The sequence below is a fragment of the Sturnira hondurensis genome, unplaced genomic scaffold (assembly GCF_014824575.4).
Source record: "Sturnira hondurensis isolate 20B ecotype Veracruz unplaced genomic scaffold, ASM1482457v3 Scaffold0017436, whole genome shotgun sequence".
Lineage (NCBI taxonomy): Eukaryota > Metazoa > Chordata > Mammalia > Chiroptera > Phyllostomidae > Sturnira > Sturnira hondurensis.
In genome coordinates this window covers 19273334-19292698 of record NW_028090067.1, presented here as the reverse complement: position 1 = coordinate 19292698, position 19365 = coordinate 19273334, and the positions used below count along the sequence as shown (strand labels likewise).

Sequence of the window (19365 nt, the reverse complement as noted above, 5' to 3'; positions counted from 1 at the left end):
GACCTGAGGTCATCGAGTTGCCACAGCTGGGACAGCATGCCCTTCCTCTCTTGAACTCACTTGTGGAGATGGCCCCACACATAGCAGGAGGTGGGGGCTGGGAGACCCAGGCTGCCTCAGGCCAGGCTTCGGGCTGGTTGAGCTCGGTGGCTCCCTGAGGTGATACAGGGAGCAAAAGGCTGGCCCTGGGTGGCTGCCTGGGCCCATAGAAGAGCCTGGGGGTAAAGGACAAGCACCTTCCTTCCCACCAGCTTGTGGAAGGTGGATGCTGTGGGCTCTGCTGGCCCATGGTAAGGGCAAGTGACCAGCTGTGTCACCCCCTCAGTAGAGCAGGACGCCTGGGGACTGCTGTCACTCTCAGACCACAGCCACATCAGGAACACCCACCCTGTGGGCAGCACCCCGGCACTTCTTCACTGGAATGGCTCTGCCAAGCTCCTCCGGCCCTTCCGCTCAGTTCTGCCAGGACCAGGACACCGATTTTGTAGTTAAGTCTCGTTTCGGAAAAGGGGCCCCCTTGTCCTGGCCTCTTTGGCCCACACTTGGCATGGGAGCATGGGTAGTGCCGGGGAGCAGTGTACACCATGGACTGGCTGTGACCTTGGACAGGGCGGCCTGTGTGGAAGATGGGGGCTGTGCCCACTTGAGTTTGGAGACTGGACGCCCAGGGAAGGGGAGGCGGTGGTACTGGAGTCCTGGCAGAGCGGCATCTGGGCCTGGTTTTAGCCGCACAGGAAGGGAAGGCTCCCCTGGGACCCTCCACCAGGCCCCCCCCCCGGGATGGAGGGAGGGGAGGCTGCCCTACAGACAGAAGTGGGTTAGGGCAGGGAGAGGGGCCAGGAAGTGGGGAGCCTGCCAGCTCCCGTCTCCACTGCAGTGTTGGGTCCAGCTGCGTTGTGGTTACTGGGCCTCCACCAACCCCGGTGAAAAGACCCCCGCAAACCCTGGAGTTGACAATGCCACCACCACTCACACAGGAGCGATCGCTGAGTGTGAATTCTTATTTTCCTTGCAAGACCAAAAGGTTCTTTAAAATCCTTCAGCCACCAGTGAAATGATCAGACAGGAGAAAAACTTTAGATGGGAGTCTTGTCATCAAAAATAAATAGAGTTGGTTCAAGTTCTGAACCAACTGAGAACAGGAAGGCAGATTAAGAACCCTGCAACCACGGGGCACTCCGTGGGCTGAGACGGGAAGGTGGGAGGCCTGGCCACACCACCTCAGTGCAGGAAGCCGCGGCCAGGTCGATCAGGTGTGGTTCTGACGGCGTGCTGAACTGTACCTGCACCACCAAAGCCGAGTCCGAGGAGCAGGGCGGGGCCAGAAAGTGGGGAGCCTGCCAGCTCCCGTCTGGCGGGAGCAGGACGGGACCTTACTGCTGCTGCAGCTCCTTCATTCTGTTGAGTGCACTGCCGGCGCGGAACCACTCGATCTGGGTCTCGTTGAAGGTGTGGTTCAGGAGGATGGTCTCCTGGGTCCCGTTGGGGTGCTTGATGACGCACTTCAGGGGCTGCGAGAGAGGAAGTGGGTGTGGGCGGAACAGCCCTTAGGAACATGGCCCTGGGTTCCACTGGAGGGTCAGGAAGGCAGGGCACCACTCTGGGGCCTTGGGGGCCAGTGAACCAAGTTCTAGGCCAGGTCTGGGCCCAGGTGGCAGTGGTAAGACCTGACTAGCGTAATTCCTGAGGCCATGGGCATCCCTCTGGGTACGAGCTGTTGGCCTCTCAGTGCCAAGCCTGAGCTAACAAGTGCACAGTAGGAGGGCCTGAGGTGGCCCCACCCTCACCTCTGGGAAGGCACTTCCCTCCCCCTCTGGGGGCTGCCTGGAGAGTTGTAAGGGCCCTTCTAGCTGAAACAGAGGCTCATGGGAAGAGGTGCAGGTGGGGCCAGGTGTAGAAGGGGAAGCAAGGTGGCTGCCCCCTGTACTCTCCCCTCAAGAGGGCCCTTGGGGAGATGGCATGGCCAGCCTGCTCTCCTTCCCTGGCCCTGACCTTGCCAGGGGCAAAGTCCTTCAGGCCTTGGATGGTCAGCTTGTCCACGGGATGAATCTTGTTGTAGTCAGCTGGGTCAGAGAAGGTGAGGGGCAGCAGGCCCTGCTTCTTCAGGTTGGTTTCTGGAAGGCAGAGGCACACTCAGTCCATGGTGGGCAGGGCCCCACCACCCCTCTGTGCAGAACCTCACCAGCTGGAGAGCTTCCTTTCCTAGGCTGTTAGGGCTCTGGACACACCCTCGTCCTACCACCGGGACAGATCTGGGGCTAGGGCCCTACACTAGCATGCGGGGGTGCCTGCATCTCTGTGAAGCCTTCCTGACAGACACCAGCAGAAAAAACCCCTTTGACCATGAGCCCTAGATTTCCACTGTTTAGGTCCACAAGTTTGGAAGGAAGATTGGTGCTTGCCAGAGGTGGGAAGCTATGGGCGTCAGACTCACAGAGGTCTGAAGGGGTGGAGGCTGGTGGGTGTGGAAGAAGGAGCTGCGAGAAAGGCCTGGGAGCCAGGCACAAGGCCCAAATAAGCCACTGGCAGCTGGACGACCTTGGGCTGCCAGGGAGCGGGTAGGGTTGGGCTGGGGCTCCGGCTCACCGTGGATCCTAGCGAAGCTCTTGGTGATGATGGCCCGACCCCCGAGGTGGCGGGGCTCCAGTGCTGCATGCTCCCGGCTCGAGCCCTCACCGTAGTTCTCATCTCCGATCACCACCCACTGGATGCCGTGTTTCTATCAGGCGTGGGAGTGATGAGGTATGAGGGAGGAGGGCCTGTGCCCCTGGGCTTCCTGAGGTTCACAGGACAAGGGGCTACAGAGTCCCTTTGTCACCTTCTCCCCAAGGACAGGTGAAGGCAGAGGTGAATCAGGTCCAAACGAGGCCCTGAGCACACAGGTGAGGAGACATGGGCCCTGTCTGTCATGGGCAAGGGAACATGCACTGCCCCCCACCCCCTTCAGAACAGAAGCTGGCTGGGTGGAGGGCCCCAGGGCAGGCATGGAACCTGGAGCAGTGGGTATACAGTGGAGGGGACACATACAGGACTGCTCCATGGCACTGGCCATCGTTCAAGTGCAGAGCTTCAGGTGTGGGCTCCTGGATGGTGAGCACCCCTTCCCTGGTCCACCCACTCTGTCCCACCCAGTTACCAGGAGGTGCCGGAGGACCCCACCCCTTGTCCCTATTAAGTCTGACCCACCTTGTAATAGCGGGCAGTGTCTGGGACAGGACCAAACTCCTGGGTGATGGCATTGCGCACAGAGTTGGCCTTGCCGTTTTCAATGTTGATGGCGCCAATGAGCAGGTTGTTGGAGATGTTGTCCAGGTGGCCTCGGAACTTGAGCCAGGGGCCAGCAGCTGAGATGTGGTCAGTGGTACACTTCCCTTTGACCTTGGATGGGTGGGCAGAGGAGACAGAGGTTGGGGTGTGGACCTTCACTGGTGGCTGAGAGGAGAAGCCCTCCAGAGGCAGGCAGCAGACCAGTCCCCTTCTGGGGACCCAGGAGGGGTGACAAGATAAGCAGGTGCAAGATACAAAGTCTACAGTCCTGGCATTGTCGTCGCTAGCCAAAATGGCCCAGACAAGGCCATCACACCCCTCTCAAAGGCCATGGGAGCGAGAGTGTCAGAAAAGGACACTCAAAGGGGGCAATGGCGAGACAGGCCGGACAGATGCGTCTGCCCACTCAGCCTTCAGGCCTCGGCCCTCGGTAAGAGATGCCCAGGCCAGAGGCCAGGTACAGGCTTCATGATGGACTCAGACAGCGGAGCAAGGGGGTGTGTCTGGGTCCTGGCAGGCCATCCATCAGTTCCGTCTACCCTGTGGGTTTAACACTGGTGGTGCCACTACTTGGAGACCCCTTAGTCAACAGCAGACATTCATGGCCTGCACATTTGGCCTCATCACAAAGGCTGTGTCAGCTCAGGCACCAAACACAGGCCACACCCGCCGACGGCCGACTGCGGGAACGGCAACTGATGACTTCTGGGGCCTGTTCGGTCAAACCCGGGGGGTGGAGATCTGCTGTGCGGGATCGTAGGTGCCTTTCGTGCCCTTCTTGTGTTGCTCTCACTGTCCACGCCCACTGGAGGTGGCACTACCCAGTCACAGCCGGATGGCTGAGAGCCCCAGACAGCAGCTGGCGTGGGCTGCCAAGAAGGGGACTATAGACACCCTAGCCCCTCTACAACCAAACCTCCCTCCCTGCCCCCACCTTAACCAGGCCCCGCTGCTTCCCATGCCTAGGAGGGCACGTGGTCTCGAGGCCGGCCTCCCTGGTGATCTGGGAAGGGGGCCCTGGCAGACGGGGGCTGTGCCCCCTCATCCTCACGTTACTGACCTTGATGAGGATCTGCAGGTCCTCTAGGTCTTTGCCATCCCATTTGTCAAAAGGCTCAAGAAGCTGCAGGCGTTGGCTGGTGGGGCTCACATCCACTCGCTGCCCACTGCGGTCCTTGGGAGGGTGCTGGTAGGTGTCCTGCCCAGGGTCAAACTCCTGTAGGGGAACAGAGACGTGCTGGGTATGGCAGAGTCCTCAGGCCCCTCTCGCACAGAAGACAAGCCTCCGTGCCTGAAGCAAATACAGCTCTCATAAAAGGTGTCACCCATGCCGGCCCAAGACGGGCAGCGGCCTGAGGAACCCAGGCCGAGGCAGGTCTGCCGTGCTAAGAGCAGGGGCACAGAGCTGCTCACCGTGCGGGGTAGCTCATCTGCGTCCGGAGCCTCTAGCTTGAACTTCTTGCCATCCTTGCCTGTCAGGAAGTCAGTCTCTGGGTTAAACTTGAGGGTGCCAGCGATGGCCAGGGCTGTGACAATCTGGAAAGGAGGTGGCCAGTTTGTTGGTCAGCACCAAACACCACTCCCATACCCCAACCCCAGCCAAAGCCGAAATCAGAACAGGGAGTGAAGCCCAGGAAATTTCCAAGTTCTCTGCAGAGGCGGGAGCTGGTCTGCAGACTCATTAACCGAGGGCAATAAGGCCTCGCCCACACCCTGCTGGGGCCTGGACCTCAGCACCCCACAGGGCAGGGCCAGCACGGCTGGGTATACTCCCCTCTCCTACAGGCGTGCCTCCCTGGACTGGGAGAGGCCCGGGCACAGAAACACTACTGGGAGGAGAATGTCCCTACGTGGGTAGCATACTGGAAACATGAAAGACCATCATGTCACTCACTTTTAGCAAACAAGTGTTTCTGAAACACTCATTTAAAAAAACAAGTCAAGCCCTGGCTGGTGTGGCTCAGTGGATTGAGCACTGGCCTACAGACCGAAGGGTTCGATTCCCAGTCTAGGGCACATGCCTAGGTTGTGGGCCAGGTCCCCAGTTGGGGGTGCATGAGGCACAACCACACATTGATGTCTCTCTCTCTCCTTCCCTCCCTTCTCCTCGCTAAAATAAATAAATAAAATCTTAAAACTGAACCCCCAATTTAACCTGGGACTTCCACCAATATGGAGGCATAGGTGGAAACACTGTGCCTCCTTGCACAACCAAGTTTAAAGTCAACAAAGTTTCAGTAACAAAAACACAGCCAAAACACAAAAAATTGAACTATATGGAAGTCCGACAAGAACGAACCATTGAGCCAGATGGGTAAGACGGGTGAAGCCAGCAGCGGAGTGGGGGGTTGGGCAGGAAAGATCTCCCGACCCAGGTGCACAGGCAGCCGTGGGTGGATCCCAGGTGTGGGGTAGCAACAGGCAGACCCAGTGAGGGCGCAAGGCGGCAGGCTGACCGCGGTCACACATTCGTGCGCAGATAAACCAGTGAAGGAACGAGCAGTGAGACAGACCGCACAGGCCCCAGCAGTGGGAAGCAGCAGAGGGGACCGCCATTGCCCCTCTTGGACCCCGTCCCACATACAGGGTCACAACCCAGCCACTGAGTTGCCCCACCCTGGTAAACACCTAGGGCTCTCTGTCCCTCACACGTAACAGGCGGGAACAGACCAAAAGATGGCTCAAGAAGAATTCAAATTCCCTGAGCTGATAACTCTAAGTGACCTAGAAATAGCCAACCTATCAGATGCACAGTTCAAAACACTGGTGATCAGGATGCTCACAGAACTGGTCGATTTTAGTCACAAATTAGAGGAACAAATGAAGGCTAAACTAATTGAAATGAAGGGAAATGCACAGGAAACCAATAGTGATGGAAAGGAAACTGGGACTCAAATCAAGGGAGTGGACCAGAAGGAAGAAAAAAATGACCCAACAGAAAAATATGAAGAAACAAGAATTCAAAAAAATGAGGACAGGCTTAGGAACCTCCAGGACATCTTTAAATGCTCCAACATCCGAATTATAGGGGTATCAGAGGGGGAAGAGAAAGAACAAGTGGAAAAGTTATTTGAACAAATAATAAAGGAGAACTTCCCCAATCTGGCAAAGGAAATAGACTTCCAGGAAGTCCAGGAAGCTCAGAGAGTCCCAAAGAAGTTGGACCCAAGGAGGAATACACCAAGGCACATCATAATTACATTAGCCAAGATTAAAATGAAGGAGAGCATCCTAGAAGCAGCAAGAGATAAGGGGACAGTCACCTACAAAGGAGTTCCCATCAGACTCTCAGCTGATTTCTCAAGAGACCTTACAGGCAAGAAGGGGCTGGAAAGAAGTATTCCAAGTCATGAAATCCAAAGACCTACAGCCAAGATTGCTCCATCCAGCAAAGCTTTCATTTAGAATGGAAGGGCAGATAAAATGCTTCTCAGATAAGATCAAATTCAAGGAGTTCATCATCACCAAGCCCTTATTATACAAAATGCTAAAGGGACTTATCTAAGAAAAAGAAGATGAAAAAATGAACAGTGAAAGGACGGCAAACACACAGTTATTAACAACCACACCTAAAACAAAAGCAAACCAAGAGGACAGCTAGATCAGGAGTGGAACCATAGAAATGAAGATCACATGGAGGGTTAGCAACAGGGGAGTGGGAGGAGAATGGGGGAGAAGTTACAGAAAATAAGTAGCACAGACGGTAGATAGAAAATAGGCGGGGGGGAGGGCAAGAATAGTAGGGGAAATATAGAATCTAAAGAACTTGAGACACGAGGTCATAAACTAAAGGGGGGAATGATGGGGGAGGGGTGTGCAGGGTGGAGGGGAGTGAAGGGGGGAATTAGAGTAACTGTAATGGCATAATCAATAAAATATATATTAAAAAAACTGAACCCCCCTTAAGTGACCGGAGCCCTGGGCTCAGACCTTGCCCATTAAAATGAGGACTCCGAGTGGCTTGGAGACAGTGCCAGGACTTTCTGCACTGGCCACATAATCCCGACAGGGTCCCGAGGCACAGAAAAGAGTGGCGCAGCCAAGCCCTCGGGGCCGCACAGAGGTCGGGCTGGTGTTTGTCTCGGGTGCTAATTCCGAAGCTCCTGTGACCACGGAGTAAACAAGCACCTCCTCCGGCTGGGACTCATTGGGGCCAGGCAGGGGCGTGCAGAGAGCACGACGCTTGATGCTGACTAGGCCAGTGGCTCCTGGTTTCTGTGCCCACAGCCCCTTGCCCCGCAATGGCAACCCTCCCAGAGCAGACTCAGGGGTCAGGTGCCCTGGCCCCAAGGCCCATCTGTCCCTACCGCCCTTGATTGGCTGCGGGCGGGGCCCCCCCCAAGGCAGTCCCAGGCTACGGCATCTCACCTCTGGGGATGTGACAAAGGCATGGGTCTCTGGGTTCGCGTCATTTCGACCCGTGAAGTTCCTGTTGTAGGAGGTGACAATTGTGTTCTTCTCCCCCTTCTTGATGTCCTTTCTGCCAGGTCAGAGGACAGGGTTAGGAATGTCTGGCCTTGTCACCTGGCCCATTCTGCCTACCTCTCTAGAGAAGGGGTAATGGAAAGACCCCAAGATGGGCCTCCACTGTGGGGACTCCCACAGAGAGAATAGGAAGGAACCCTGCAGATCACTGAGGTTCCCCCAAGACCACAGATAAGGCAGAGGCAGAGCCCAGACCAAGGCCTGACTGTGCTGACCTGGGCCACCGCTCCCGACGGCTGTGAGAGCCCCTGCTGTGTCCATTAGGGTGAGGCCTCCTTGCCTTCCTCCCAGCAGCCAGGGTTTTGGCCAGGTGGCTGCTCAGTCCTGCAGGGCTCTCCCGCTTCTCTTCAGCCCAACTTTCCAATCCTGCCTGAAGCCCGAGTCTCTTCAGTCCACCCCCAAAACGTTTCCCTTCAACATCTGGGGTCCCATACTCAAGGGACTGTCCTACCAAAGACGTGCCTCTCACCTGTCCCACTGGCCAATGCAGGGGCCACAGGCATTGGCCAGGACGATGCCGCCTACATCCCTCAGGACCTGTGCCTGCAGGGAGAAAGGGGGACAGAGAACTGTCGGGCAGGGAAGGGTGGTTCTGCTGCTTGGGGGATGAAGAGCTGTATTGGAAGAAGCCTGGGGCAGCTGCCAGGCCCTGCCCAAGCCCTAGCCAACAAGGTTCTGGCGCACCCTGTCCTGAAGCCACATTCCTCAGCACACCAGGGGTGGAGGCACATGGACACTCACGTATCCATCCCGCTCAATGGTGGCACGGATCTGCTCAGAGCCTGGTGTAATGGTGAACTGGGACTTGCACTTGAGTCCATGAGCCAGAGCCTGCTTGGCCACAGCTGCCGAACGTCCCATGTCCTCATAGCTGGAGTTGGTGCAGCTGCCGATCAGACCTGGTGCATTGTGGGGGGAGAGGGCCAGGAGTCAAGAGGAGACAGTGTCCAGAGGTCTCCACCTGACCTCAAACTATCCAGATCTGGTCAAGTGTTCACCCTTTGTGCTGGGCCAGGGGCCATTCTTAACGGAGACAAATCAGAAGCAACCTAACTGTCCAACAGTGAAGAACAGGCTACTAGTGACCCCGCCATTACGGGAAGGCAGTGTGGCCACCAAACACGCCATTGCTCTTACACTCACAGAACCACCGTGTGTGTGCGCACATTAGTGGGCTCACTGAAACATGGACGGACCACCGCTGGGTGAGGGCTTACAAGGGCCACTGATCTTCTTCTTCTTCTTCTTAATTAATTAATTTATTTTTAGAGAGAGGAAAAGGGAAGGAGAAAGAGAGGGAGAGAATCATCAGTGTGTGTTTGCCTCTTGCGCACCACTTACTGGGGACCCAGCCTGCAACCCAGGCACGTGCCCCGATGGGGAATCGAACCAGCGACCCTTTGGTTCATAGGCCAGCACTCAATCTACTGAGCCACACCAGCCAAGACTGATTTTCTTCTTTTAGACTTTCTAAAATTCTCTGCCTTTTTAAAGTTGGCTTATAATGGGGGGAGGGGGGAGTTCTTTTTAAAAAGTCTATCAATTATTAAGAAAGTCAATAAAGATTGGATGATATCGTGCTACCTACAGATATTGAGGTGGATCTTCTTACCGATTCAGCTGTTTATGTTCTGACTGTTAAACCACCCAACACTGTGTGCGCTTCAACTAACAGGGGCAACACGTTACAGCGCACTTGTGCCCTGCACTGTGGAGGCTGTTTTCACAGTTAATCACCATTCCCCCCAAGAACTTCAATGGCGAAGCACGATCATCACCCCCACTTTACAGACAGGGAACCAGGAGGTGAAGTTACTTGCTCACGGTCACCCAACTATGAAGTGGCAAAGGCAGGTTCGGACCCAGGCCACCTGGCTCCAGGTCCATGCTCTTCATAGCCACACTGCACTGTGACAACAGCAGGTGCCAGTGGTACTGACGCGACAGTGTGTCTGTATACATGAAGTGAGACCAGGCACCCCGGGCAGCACGACGAAACGTTTGTCAGACAGACACACACCTCACTGGGTATGTGGGCACAGACACGGCGTACCTCTCGGAGAGCTCCTAGAGCTGGTTTCTGGTCGGGGCTGAGATTAGGGGTGTTTTACAATGATCGTATATCTTTTATATCCAGAAAAAGAAGTTTCTCTAAGAAGCCATAAAGAAAACCAAACCATTTCAGAAGGTGCCTGGTACACTGAGGAAGCGCCCGCAGTAAGCATAGGCAGTTGTCCACAGCCCTGGGCAGACCCGCTGGCCCTGAGGCCCGTGACCCCGACAGAGCGCGAGGTGCTCACCCACTCTGATGTCCACAGGCCATCCTTCCTTCTCTGCCACAGCGCCCACCTCTGCCACAGGGTGCGCCAGGTCGGGGGTGAAAGGCCCATTGATGTGCGGCTTCAGCTGGAGAGAGGAAGCCATGAGAAGCAGAGAGAACAGCCCTCGGAGTGCAGACAGCCCTCTTCTTCAGAGCTTGTCTGGCTCCTGCTCAGCAAGCCCTACAGCGGGCCAGGGAAGCCAACCACTGTTCTTAGGTTCAAAACTCCTCCCAGGCACAGCTCCTGGGATCCTTCCGGCCCAGCCAGGTTCATGGGACCAGTCTCAATGGTGCCTTGCTTAAGGTCACATAACTAGGAGACGGCAGAGGCATGGAATGAATCAAGGCTGGCAGCCTCCTAAGTCCATTATCTCCTATACTACAGTGCTTTGGGGGTCTTATGACAAATGGACTTGAAGCCAGATGCTTTATGAGCGATAATACTCATCAACAAACATGGAGCACTGAGCAAGGTGCCTGGCACTCAGAAAGCACTCAGTACATGTTGGCAATTGATATGACGTGAATGAGCTCATTCATGCCCACGGCCGCCTTAGATTTTACACAGGACAGAGTGAGGTCTGCAGAGGTTGACTGACTTGTCCGGGGTCACAGGCTTAAGTGGCAGGGCCAGGATTTGAACTCCTACAGACTGGCTTCGGGGCCAAAACCCTTGACCACTCTCCTTTGCTGTTTCCGTTCCCGCAGCCCACCCGCCCTCTGGCCTGGTCTGCAGGTCTCAGGGTGCCACACCTGCTCAGGACTAGGGATCTCAGGCCTTGACCTCTGAGCTCTGATAGTGAAGCAAACTCCAGGATGTAATCTTGGCTTTTGCTCAAGCTGAGGTAGGGCAAACTGGACCAGTTTCTGAATCACCGGGCCCAAAGAGCCCTGCTAGAGCATAGGCCAGAGCACCCCCGACCTCCTCAGGGCACACCAAATGGGGCCTGAACTCCCCACCCTCAGAAACCCCTCAGACATAATGCCCTCCCTTACCTCGGTGAGGTTAATTTCAATCAATTGGTCATAATGGCATCCGGGGTCAGGTACCAAGTGCTCCTTGAATTCCTCAGCTAGGTTGGCAATGTCTGAAATCAACAAGGAAGGGAGACCGAAGCATGTGAGACAGAGATCGGTTACAAGACCTCATCCATCCATCCAACCATCTATCCATCCAAGCCAGAGAGACCCAGCACCTGCCAAACACCAGGCCCTGGGCGCTGATGGCAAACAAAGAAACAAGACGAACAGTCCAGGACACTGTCCTCTGCCCTTGAGGAGCTACAGCCTAGTGAAGGAGCTATGAGCGAGCCAGAAGTGACAATACGATATGACAGATGCACAGGAACACGGGGACACACAGAAGCACCGACTGAGGTTCCGAGTCAGGGAAGGCCTCCTGGAGGAGATCAGAAATGCTGAGTTTTGAAGGAGATGCCACTAGGCGGTGGGAAGGAGGGAAGGGCCTTCCAGGAAGGACTCATGTGCCCAGATCCTGGAAGCAAACTGACACACTCCCCCCACAGCCGCCTGGCCCTTGGCTCCGGGCTCAACTCCCTTCAGAGGCTCTGAAGATCCCTCCTGCAAGCCCCGTTTCCAACTCCGAACTTCACAGGGCCAAGCTAGAACCTCAGGGAAGTTGTGAGGGAGGCTGGGAAAGTGGTTCTTGTTCCAAATGTTTTTCCTCCTCCCCTTTCAGGGCAGGAATTACAAACACAGCAGATCCCATGGCAGTTCCACAGCTTCCTGTAGGGGGCACCAGGGACCAGGCCAGAAGACTCGACAGCCACCCTCTCAGGCGAAAACTAAATTCCAGTCCTGAGGCAGGGATATCTCAAACCTCGATGCCAGTCTTTTTGAGAAGCTGGTGAGAACTAAAGACACCCAACTGCTGAACAGTAATACACACATAACTTTCATACTGTTTTAGGGGCTTTCCGGAGCCCCCGAAGCCAGTCTGGAGACACCAGGATTTAGGACCCCTGCCCAGAGGGAAAGGTGCAGCTGACGGCTTTGTTCCCTACCCCCGCTCTGCCCCACTGCCCCTGCCCGCTCACCTGCCCGGCCGGTCTTGCTCAGGTATTTCTTCATCCTGTGGTTGTAAGGAAACACTGAAGTCGTGGCCCCGATTTCTGCGCCCATGTTGCAGATTGTCGCCATGCCTGCAGAGGAACAGAGCCCACAGGCTGGCTGAGCACTGACTCGGGCCCCACACTCCTGCTGGATGTGCTCACCGTCTTCACACCAGGGAGTGGGCATCACTGCCTCCCTCACTCCCACAGCCACCTCGTGGCAGTGGGCAGACTCCTCCCTGTGGCCCAGGTTCAAGCCAGGGCCAGGGAAGGGAGGCCCCAGGGGCCAGAGCGCAGCATTCTGGCTCTCAAGAGTAGCCGCTGAGTGGAGTGAAGAGAACCCAGGATTCGGCCCCTACCAGCTGAGTCCCAGCTCTGGACTGCCTGTCCTGCTCAGCAGGGTAGCCCTCCCTCCTTGGGGGGCCCCAATCCCCGCCTGTTTAATGGGGACCTGGACTAACCATCTTCCCTCTGTCTCTAAGTGTCTGCCCCAAGTCCCCAAACTGGACAGATTCTCAAGGGAAGGCCGGTCACTGCTTCTATAGCTCAACTATCAGGCCCCATGCAGGCTGAGGGCCACGTCGTGTGGCGCCTTCCTCACCAGTGCAGGAGATAGAGTCTACCCCAGGCCCGTGGTACTCCACAATAGCGCCCGTGCCGCCTTTTACTGTGAGAATGCCCGCCACCTTTAGGATCACATCTTTGGGTGAGGTCCAACCGGAGAGTGAGCCTGTCAGCTTCACACCAATCACCTGAGTAGGTGGGACAAGACAGCAGTCATAGGCCACATGTGTCATGTGCCAACCAGGAACCCAGCTATTAGATTCCCCATTTCCCGTTCATCCCCACTGACCCCCCTCCGCAGCCACCCGGGAACGAGCCCTTCCCTACCCCTTACCTTGGGGCATTTCAGCTCCCATGGGATCCCAGCCATGACATCCACTGCATCAGCACCCCCAACTCCAATGCAGATGCCCCCCAGGCCACCGCCATTGGGGGTATGGGAATCAGTGCCAATCAGAAGAACCCCAGGGTATGCATAGTTTTCCAGAATGATCTGGAAAAGAATCCAAGATCTTGAGCTTTAAAAGACTTCAGCAGAGAATGTAGGGCCCAAAAAAGATCTGTGAAACTGCTCTGTGCTGACAATGGGCCACTGGGTGGTTCCCAGGTACCCTCCAGGGGGGGTCACTGCGGGGGTGGGGCCGGAAGAGCCAGAGACTTAGGAGACGGTTGGCCTGGGCTCATGAATGGCTCTGACAGCTCCTGGCTGATTGACCTGGGCTTGGACGTGCCTCCCTGCACCTCGGTTTCCTCATTCGTTGGCACAGTGATTAGAACCCCCATACCCTCAGCCCCAGGATTGTGGGAAGAACCATCTAAATAAAATGGGAGACAAAGACGTATCTGTGACAGGCCTGGGACAAGGTGCTCCTGATGACAGTCACCACCTCATGAGGTGGACATGCAGAGTGTGCCTATCTGGCTTCCCATCAGAGCAGACAATCCTTCTGTGACCTGGCGCCAGCCCCCACGAGGAAGCACTGGGGCTCTAAGGGAGCACCGGCCATGAGCCTCCCCACCACTGCGCTGAAGTGCAGGGAATGTCCTCCCACCCCCGCAGGCTGGCGGCGGCTCTGAGGGTTGAAGTGGCTTGCTCAAGGGAAACGGTGGTCACCTTCCCCAGGGCACAGAGCTCCCTTATCCACACTCCTCCTTGCTGGGAAGGTGCTGGCAGCGAGCGTTTCCCCCACATCCGCCGGTGGCACAGGCCAGCCCTCCCAGTGTGGTCCGGAGGTGGCAGATGCTCTGAGGCTGCAGGACACGACTGGGTGAGCCCAGCCTGAGTTTGAACTCTGGCCCCACCACCCGCAAGGAGTCGTGGGCCCTGAGGCAAGTCACTTCACCTCTCGCAGCCTCGGTTTCCTGAGGCACAGAAGAGTCGGACGGTGGCGCTCACATCACTGGATCACAGTGACGACTCGGGGAGATCATGTACTCGGGGAGAGCTGTAATTGTGCCTGGGAGGTGCGTATTTGTATTTATTATTTTGCAGCAAGATCCGTTAACCAAGTTTCTGCTGCCTCCCTATCGGATGGAGTCATGTCCCCCAACACATGCAGAGGGGTATTGGGGAGGACAAATGAGATCAGAGACGAGAAGGCTCTACAACTTGTCAGGACCCACCGAACGGAGGGCAGGCTCCCTGCCCAGCCGAGTCATCAAGGCACAAGGGGTCTTCTCTTGGGAACGCAGAAAGTTAGAATATCCGGTTCCTTCCCCGGAGGGTGGCAGCTGGCTGGGAGAACAGGCTAACACAGAGGAAATCTCTAACAAAAAGCAACTGTTGGAGCAGACTCTGGTTAACGGTTTTATTTCTCCAGCTCTCCCTGCCTCAGCCGTGAACGAAACTTTAAAACTAGTTAATCTCTGAATCTCCTCAAGGCTGTAAGAGACTGACCCATGAAGACCAGGCACACAGAATCCAGCCTGCGCCTCTGTGGTCTGCGTCTCGAAGGGAGAGGCTAGTGAGGGGCCATGGACTGCAGAAAGTGTCACAGCGAAGCTGGTTGTGACGGTGACCTCAGTGGTCAGCTGGGCATGGCTGAGGGAACGGGGGTAGGGGGTGATGGCGAGAGAAGTGTATTTTGGGCTCAACTAACATCGAAACATAACACTGGAAATTCAGCCATTCATCCACACAACGCATACATACACTGAGGACCTATTCTGTACTGACCTGGCCCCAGGCCCAGGGCTAGAGAGGAAGAATGAGCCACAGTCCCTGTCCCCACAGAGCACACGGCCCAGTGGGGAAAGCACTAGGCACACATNGGGTAGGGGGTGATGGCGAGAGAAGTGTATTTTGGGCTCAACTAACATCGAAACATAACACTGGAAATTCAGCCATTCATCCACACAACGCATACATACACTGAGGACCTATTCTGTACTGACCTGGCCCCAGGCCCAGGGCTAGAGAGAAGAATGAGCCACAGTCCCTGTCCCCACAGAGCACACGGCCCAGTGGGGAAAGCACTAGGCACACATCAGGGTTGCACTGGGGCGGGGGGGGGGGCAGCAGGTCACCGGGAGGTGGGACATGGAGCAGACCTGTCGGGGCGTTCGATGGAGGGAAAGGGGAACCTCTGACTGGGACGTGGTGGATTAAAGCTGCTGATGGCCAGTCACCAAGGGGGAGACAAAAGCAAAGCTGCACAGGATCACATGATCCCTAGAATTTTCTTTTTAAAGGAACAAATACACCAGGCTGTACGCTCAGCTGGCGGCCAGTGGCAGGTGTGAGTTGCCATCACTCACAGCCCCAAACTTTGGCCCGGGAGCTTCCAAATATGCCTGGGCATTTGTGCCGAGGTGGAACTGAGGTGGAAAAGGGGACACCTGGATTGGGACCCTTAGCAACCAAAGGCCAAGGCTGGGCCCCTCCCCTCCCCAGCTGAGAGAGGCTTTCTGGCCCCCCCCCCCCCAGGCTGTGACCTGCTATTCCCAGGCAGCCCCCATTGGGTGACAGGTCCCCTTTCTGCTGGAAAGGGCAGAGCAGTGATCCGTGGGCTATTTCGGAAGGGGCGGTGCTGGGCACCCACAGGGTTGGATTACAGCCTGACTCAGCACTCTTGAAGGAGTCCTGGGAAGTGAGGCCTGGGATGGAGGTTGGGAGAAAGGTCACCTTGGAAAGGTGCAAAGATCAGGTTTCACATGTACGACGGATTGCAAATGAACACACAAACCAGCACACACCCACAAACCAGGCCAGTGGTCCTCTGGAAAGTTAGGCACCTGCTTCCCCAGACACACATATGCACAAACACACTCAAACCTACAGAGACAAAATTGCCAACCAAGAGAAAATTCCTCCTTGGAGAGATCCCGGAAGAACTCCGGGCCAATAGGGCCCCATGGCCTATGGTACCTCCATCCCACAAAATACCATCAAGGGGCCAGAAAGACTCAGAGGACCGCTGCACCCCAAGGGGAGGCACCCCAGAATGGCACGCAGTGGGGAGCACTGGCACCAGGGCCAGACGCCTCCGTGTGAGTCTGGACTCCACAGTAGGCAAGCTGGGTGTCCCTGGGCAAGCAGATTACGGTGACTTCTCAGTGCCTCCATTCCTCATCAGTGAGGCGTGGCTAATGAAACCACCCACCTCAGGGTCCTGAGGAAGCGACTACCTGTAGGATGCTCCCATCTTGTTAGCTAGTCATGTGGCAAGGAGTAACACTTGGAAAAAACCAAAACGAAAAATAATACAATACTATAATGCTTAGAAAAAGGAACACATCAAACATTTTTTTTAAAGCTGGACTCAATTTTTGGTAAGTATTAATAATATATGCCCTGGCTGGTGTGGCTCAGTGAGTTGAGCACAGGTCTGGGAACCAAAGGGTCACAGTGTGATCTGCAGTCAGGGCACGTGCCTGGGTTGCAGGCCAGGTCCCCGGTAGGGGGCACACGAAAGAAGCACATACTTGTGTTTCTCTCCCTCTCTTTCTCCCTCCTTTCCCTGCTCTCTAAAAATAAATAAAATATTTTAAAAAGGATTAATAATATATTCAGATTAAATCACACTATCTCACAAGTAAAAGAAGCCTTAGATTTATTTACATGTTGTACTGGACAATTATCACCTCCTCTTGCTACTTTCCCCAAACCAGCCTCTACAGTCAGTGATTTCTTTTTTTCGGTTTGAGACTATTTTATTAATCGTCCTATTACAGTTGTCCCATTTTTTCTCCCTTTTATCCTCCTCCATCCTGTACCCTCCTCCTACTCACATTCCATGCCCCCCTCAGTCCATTTGCATGCACGGGTCATACATGTGAGTTCTTTGGCTTCTCCATCTCCTAGACTATTCTTAACCTCCCCCCGTCTGTTTTGTACCCATCATTTACGCTTCTTACTCCCAGGGCCTCCCCGCATCCTCCCTCCTACCCTCCCTGATGATAACGCTCCATGGGGTCTCCATTTCTGGGGTTCTGTTCCCATTCTATTGTTTGCTTGGTTTGTTTCTGCTCTGAAACATATGTCAAACTTAAAATGTTGGTTACTGAAGTGGTCAGAAGGGACTATTTTAATTTCTTACATGGAGAGTGAGAATGTGTAACTTGACATAATAAAAATTAATTTAAAAATGGAGAAAGAGCCCTAGGGCTGCCTGAGATGTTGATACAATCCAAACCCCTCTCCCGAGCTGCCTACCCCCACAGGCCTGGAGGTGCTCTCTGGTTCCCTAGGGGCAGCCCATCACCCCCTCAACAAAAGGCAGGCCAAACCCTGCTTTACCTGGTGAATGATTCCAGAGCCAGGCCGCCAGAAGCCCACACCATACTTGGCACCTGCAGTTGCCAGGAAATTATACACTTCTTGGTTTATGTCCTATTGAGACAAATCAATAACCAGAGCATTAGTAACACAGTTTGTGTCTGGAACAACCTTTGCTCATGCCTGCCCCCCTCTACCCGACCACCCGTGACTCTGAAATGCTGGCACTTCGAGGACAGGCCTTCGAGGACAGCCCTCTCCTGCAGGCCTCCTACAAACACCCCAAGGGCTTGGATGCCGGCCCAGTTTCAGCTGGCAGGCCTGGGAGAAAAAACAGGGAGCAGAGAGAAAGCCCCAGTTTTGCGACTCCTGGCCAGGGAGTGGGTCCAGAACAACTTCCTTCCCTGCCCTGGGTCTCAGTTCCTTTAGCTATAGAAGGAATTGGGCTATATGTCCTCCAAGGAGCCCTGCGGCACCCAGTCCTCCGCCAAGGCCACCAGTGAGGGCGTACCGGAACGGCGGGGCTGCTCCACTATCTGAGCCTCGACGCCTCCTCTGTGACCCTGGCTGTCCTTTACTGAATGAACACCCAGCTACAGAAATGGCACCATGCTAACCACCCACACGGCCACCACATGAGGGGAAAGGTGCTGTCATCAAGCCCGTTTTACAAACACAAAAACAGAGAGTTAAAGACGAAAGCCAGGGTTTGAAACCAGGCCTGTTCAACCCCAGGGCCTGAGAGTGACGTTCTGATATAAAATAACGCTGTATCTCAGTACACCCAGATCCGCATTGAGCACGGCGCAGACGGTCTATAGTGTGTAACATGTGCTGATGGTTCCCAAGAGAAAGACTGCCAGATGAACCACGTTCTGACACGTAGGTTTCAACAAAGCACTGGGACGGGCTATACCCATTCTGTCTGTAATTTGAAGGCAGCTTCCTCAGAGGGCAAGGCAAGCTTCCTAGCACACTGACGTGAGACCAGGGTTTAGCTGGCTGGCATGCCTGCCGCTGAACAGGTGAAACGCCAGTGTCAAAAGGGGTGGGACCACCACAGACTGCACAGAGTTCCAAAGGCAACATTAGGAAATGAGACCTGCCGGCCTCTGGGCACGGGACAGTCATGCTCCAAGGCAAAGGAGGGACCCACTGTCAGCTCCCCTGGGCCCTCAACAGAACACCCTCAAGACCGTGTAACCCGCTTCGCCCACACCCCAGACCAGCAACACATCCTTCTCAGGGCCCGTTTGGTTCTCCTAGGTAAAAAAAAGAATGGCAGACAAAGAACTTGAGTCCCCAGAGTGGTCTCTTTTGGGTTAATTATTAACAATACTGGCTTTTTAATTTACAAATCAGTCACTTATAAAACTGGCACCAAGGGCAGGAGGCAGGCAGTCGTATATCTGCACAAGTGGGGGAAGAGGCGGAGGTGGCTTGGCCTGAACTCAGCCTAGATCCCTCTGGTTGCCTGTGTGACCCTGGACAGGTCACTCTGCCTCTCTGGGCTCCAATCATGTAAATCTGACCATACCATTCCCTGCCTAAACCCTTCAATGGCTCCTAGGCTGGTGCCCCTGGCCCCCAAGGCCCTGTCCATACCCGCCCTGGCCCACCTCCCCCCACCCCTCTTCTCCACAGAGCTCCAGCCCCACAGCCCCCTGCTTTCAATTCCACAAGTGCATGGAGTTGCTTCCTGCCTTTGAGTCTCCATACACTTTAGAATGTTCTTCCTCCAGTTAACATCATTTATCTGCTCAGGTAGGTCTCAGCCTACATGTTACATCCTCAAAGAGGTATCCTTCCCCCCAAAAGTATCAATTAGACACCTTCCTTCTTCTCGGAGTCCTGTGCTTTCCCTTCATAACACACACAAATGGCAATTACCTATTCGTGTGACTAGCTCTATTTCCCTACTGGACTCTCAGAACCAGGAC

General features: G+C 55.1%; 1 protein-coding gene across 2 annotated transcripts in view; it reads right to left on the bottom strand.

Moving 5' to 3' along the window:
- Positions 1–1055: 1055 nt before the first annotated feature.
- The window catches only part of ACO2 (aconitase 2), a 43663-nt gene continuing 25353 nt past the window's right edge, over positions 1056–19365 (bottom strand). For both annotated transcript variants that reach the window (XM_037067985.1, XM_037067984.1), the window contains exons 4-19: positions 17447–17539; positions 13043–13201; positions 12746–12896; positions 12130–12234; positions 11069–11160; positions 10053–10158; positions 8494–8651; positions 8222–8295; positions 7636–7747; positions 4681–4803; positions 4328–4483; positions 3187–3378; positions 2587–2719; positions 1993–2114; positions 1366–1511; positions 1056–1315 (exon numbers count right to left, since the gene is read on the bottom strand). In XM_037067985.1, the coding sequence (XP_036923880.1) occupies positions 1374–1511; positions 1993–2114; positions 2587–2719; positions 3187–3378; positions 4328–4483; positions 4681–4803; positions 7636–7747; positions 8222–8295; positions 8494–8651; positions 10053–10158; positions 11069–11160; positions 12130–12234; positions 12746–12896; positions 13043–13201; positions 17447–17539 (1914 nt within the window). In that variant the 3' untranslated portion in view covers positions 1056–1315; positions 1366–1373. The remainder of the gene's footprint in view (positions 1316–1365; positions 1512–1992; positions 2115–2586; positions 2720–3186; positions 3379–4327; positions 4484–4680; positions 4804–7635; positions 7748–8221; positions 8296–8493; positions 8652–10052; positions 10159–11068; positions 11161–12129; positions 12235–12745; positions 12897–13042; positions 13202–17446; positions 17540–19365) is intronic.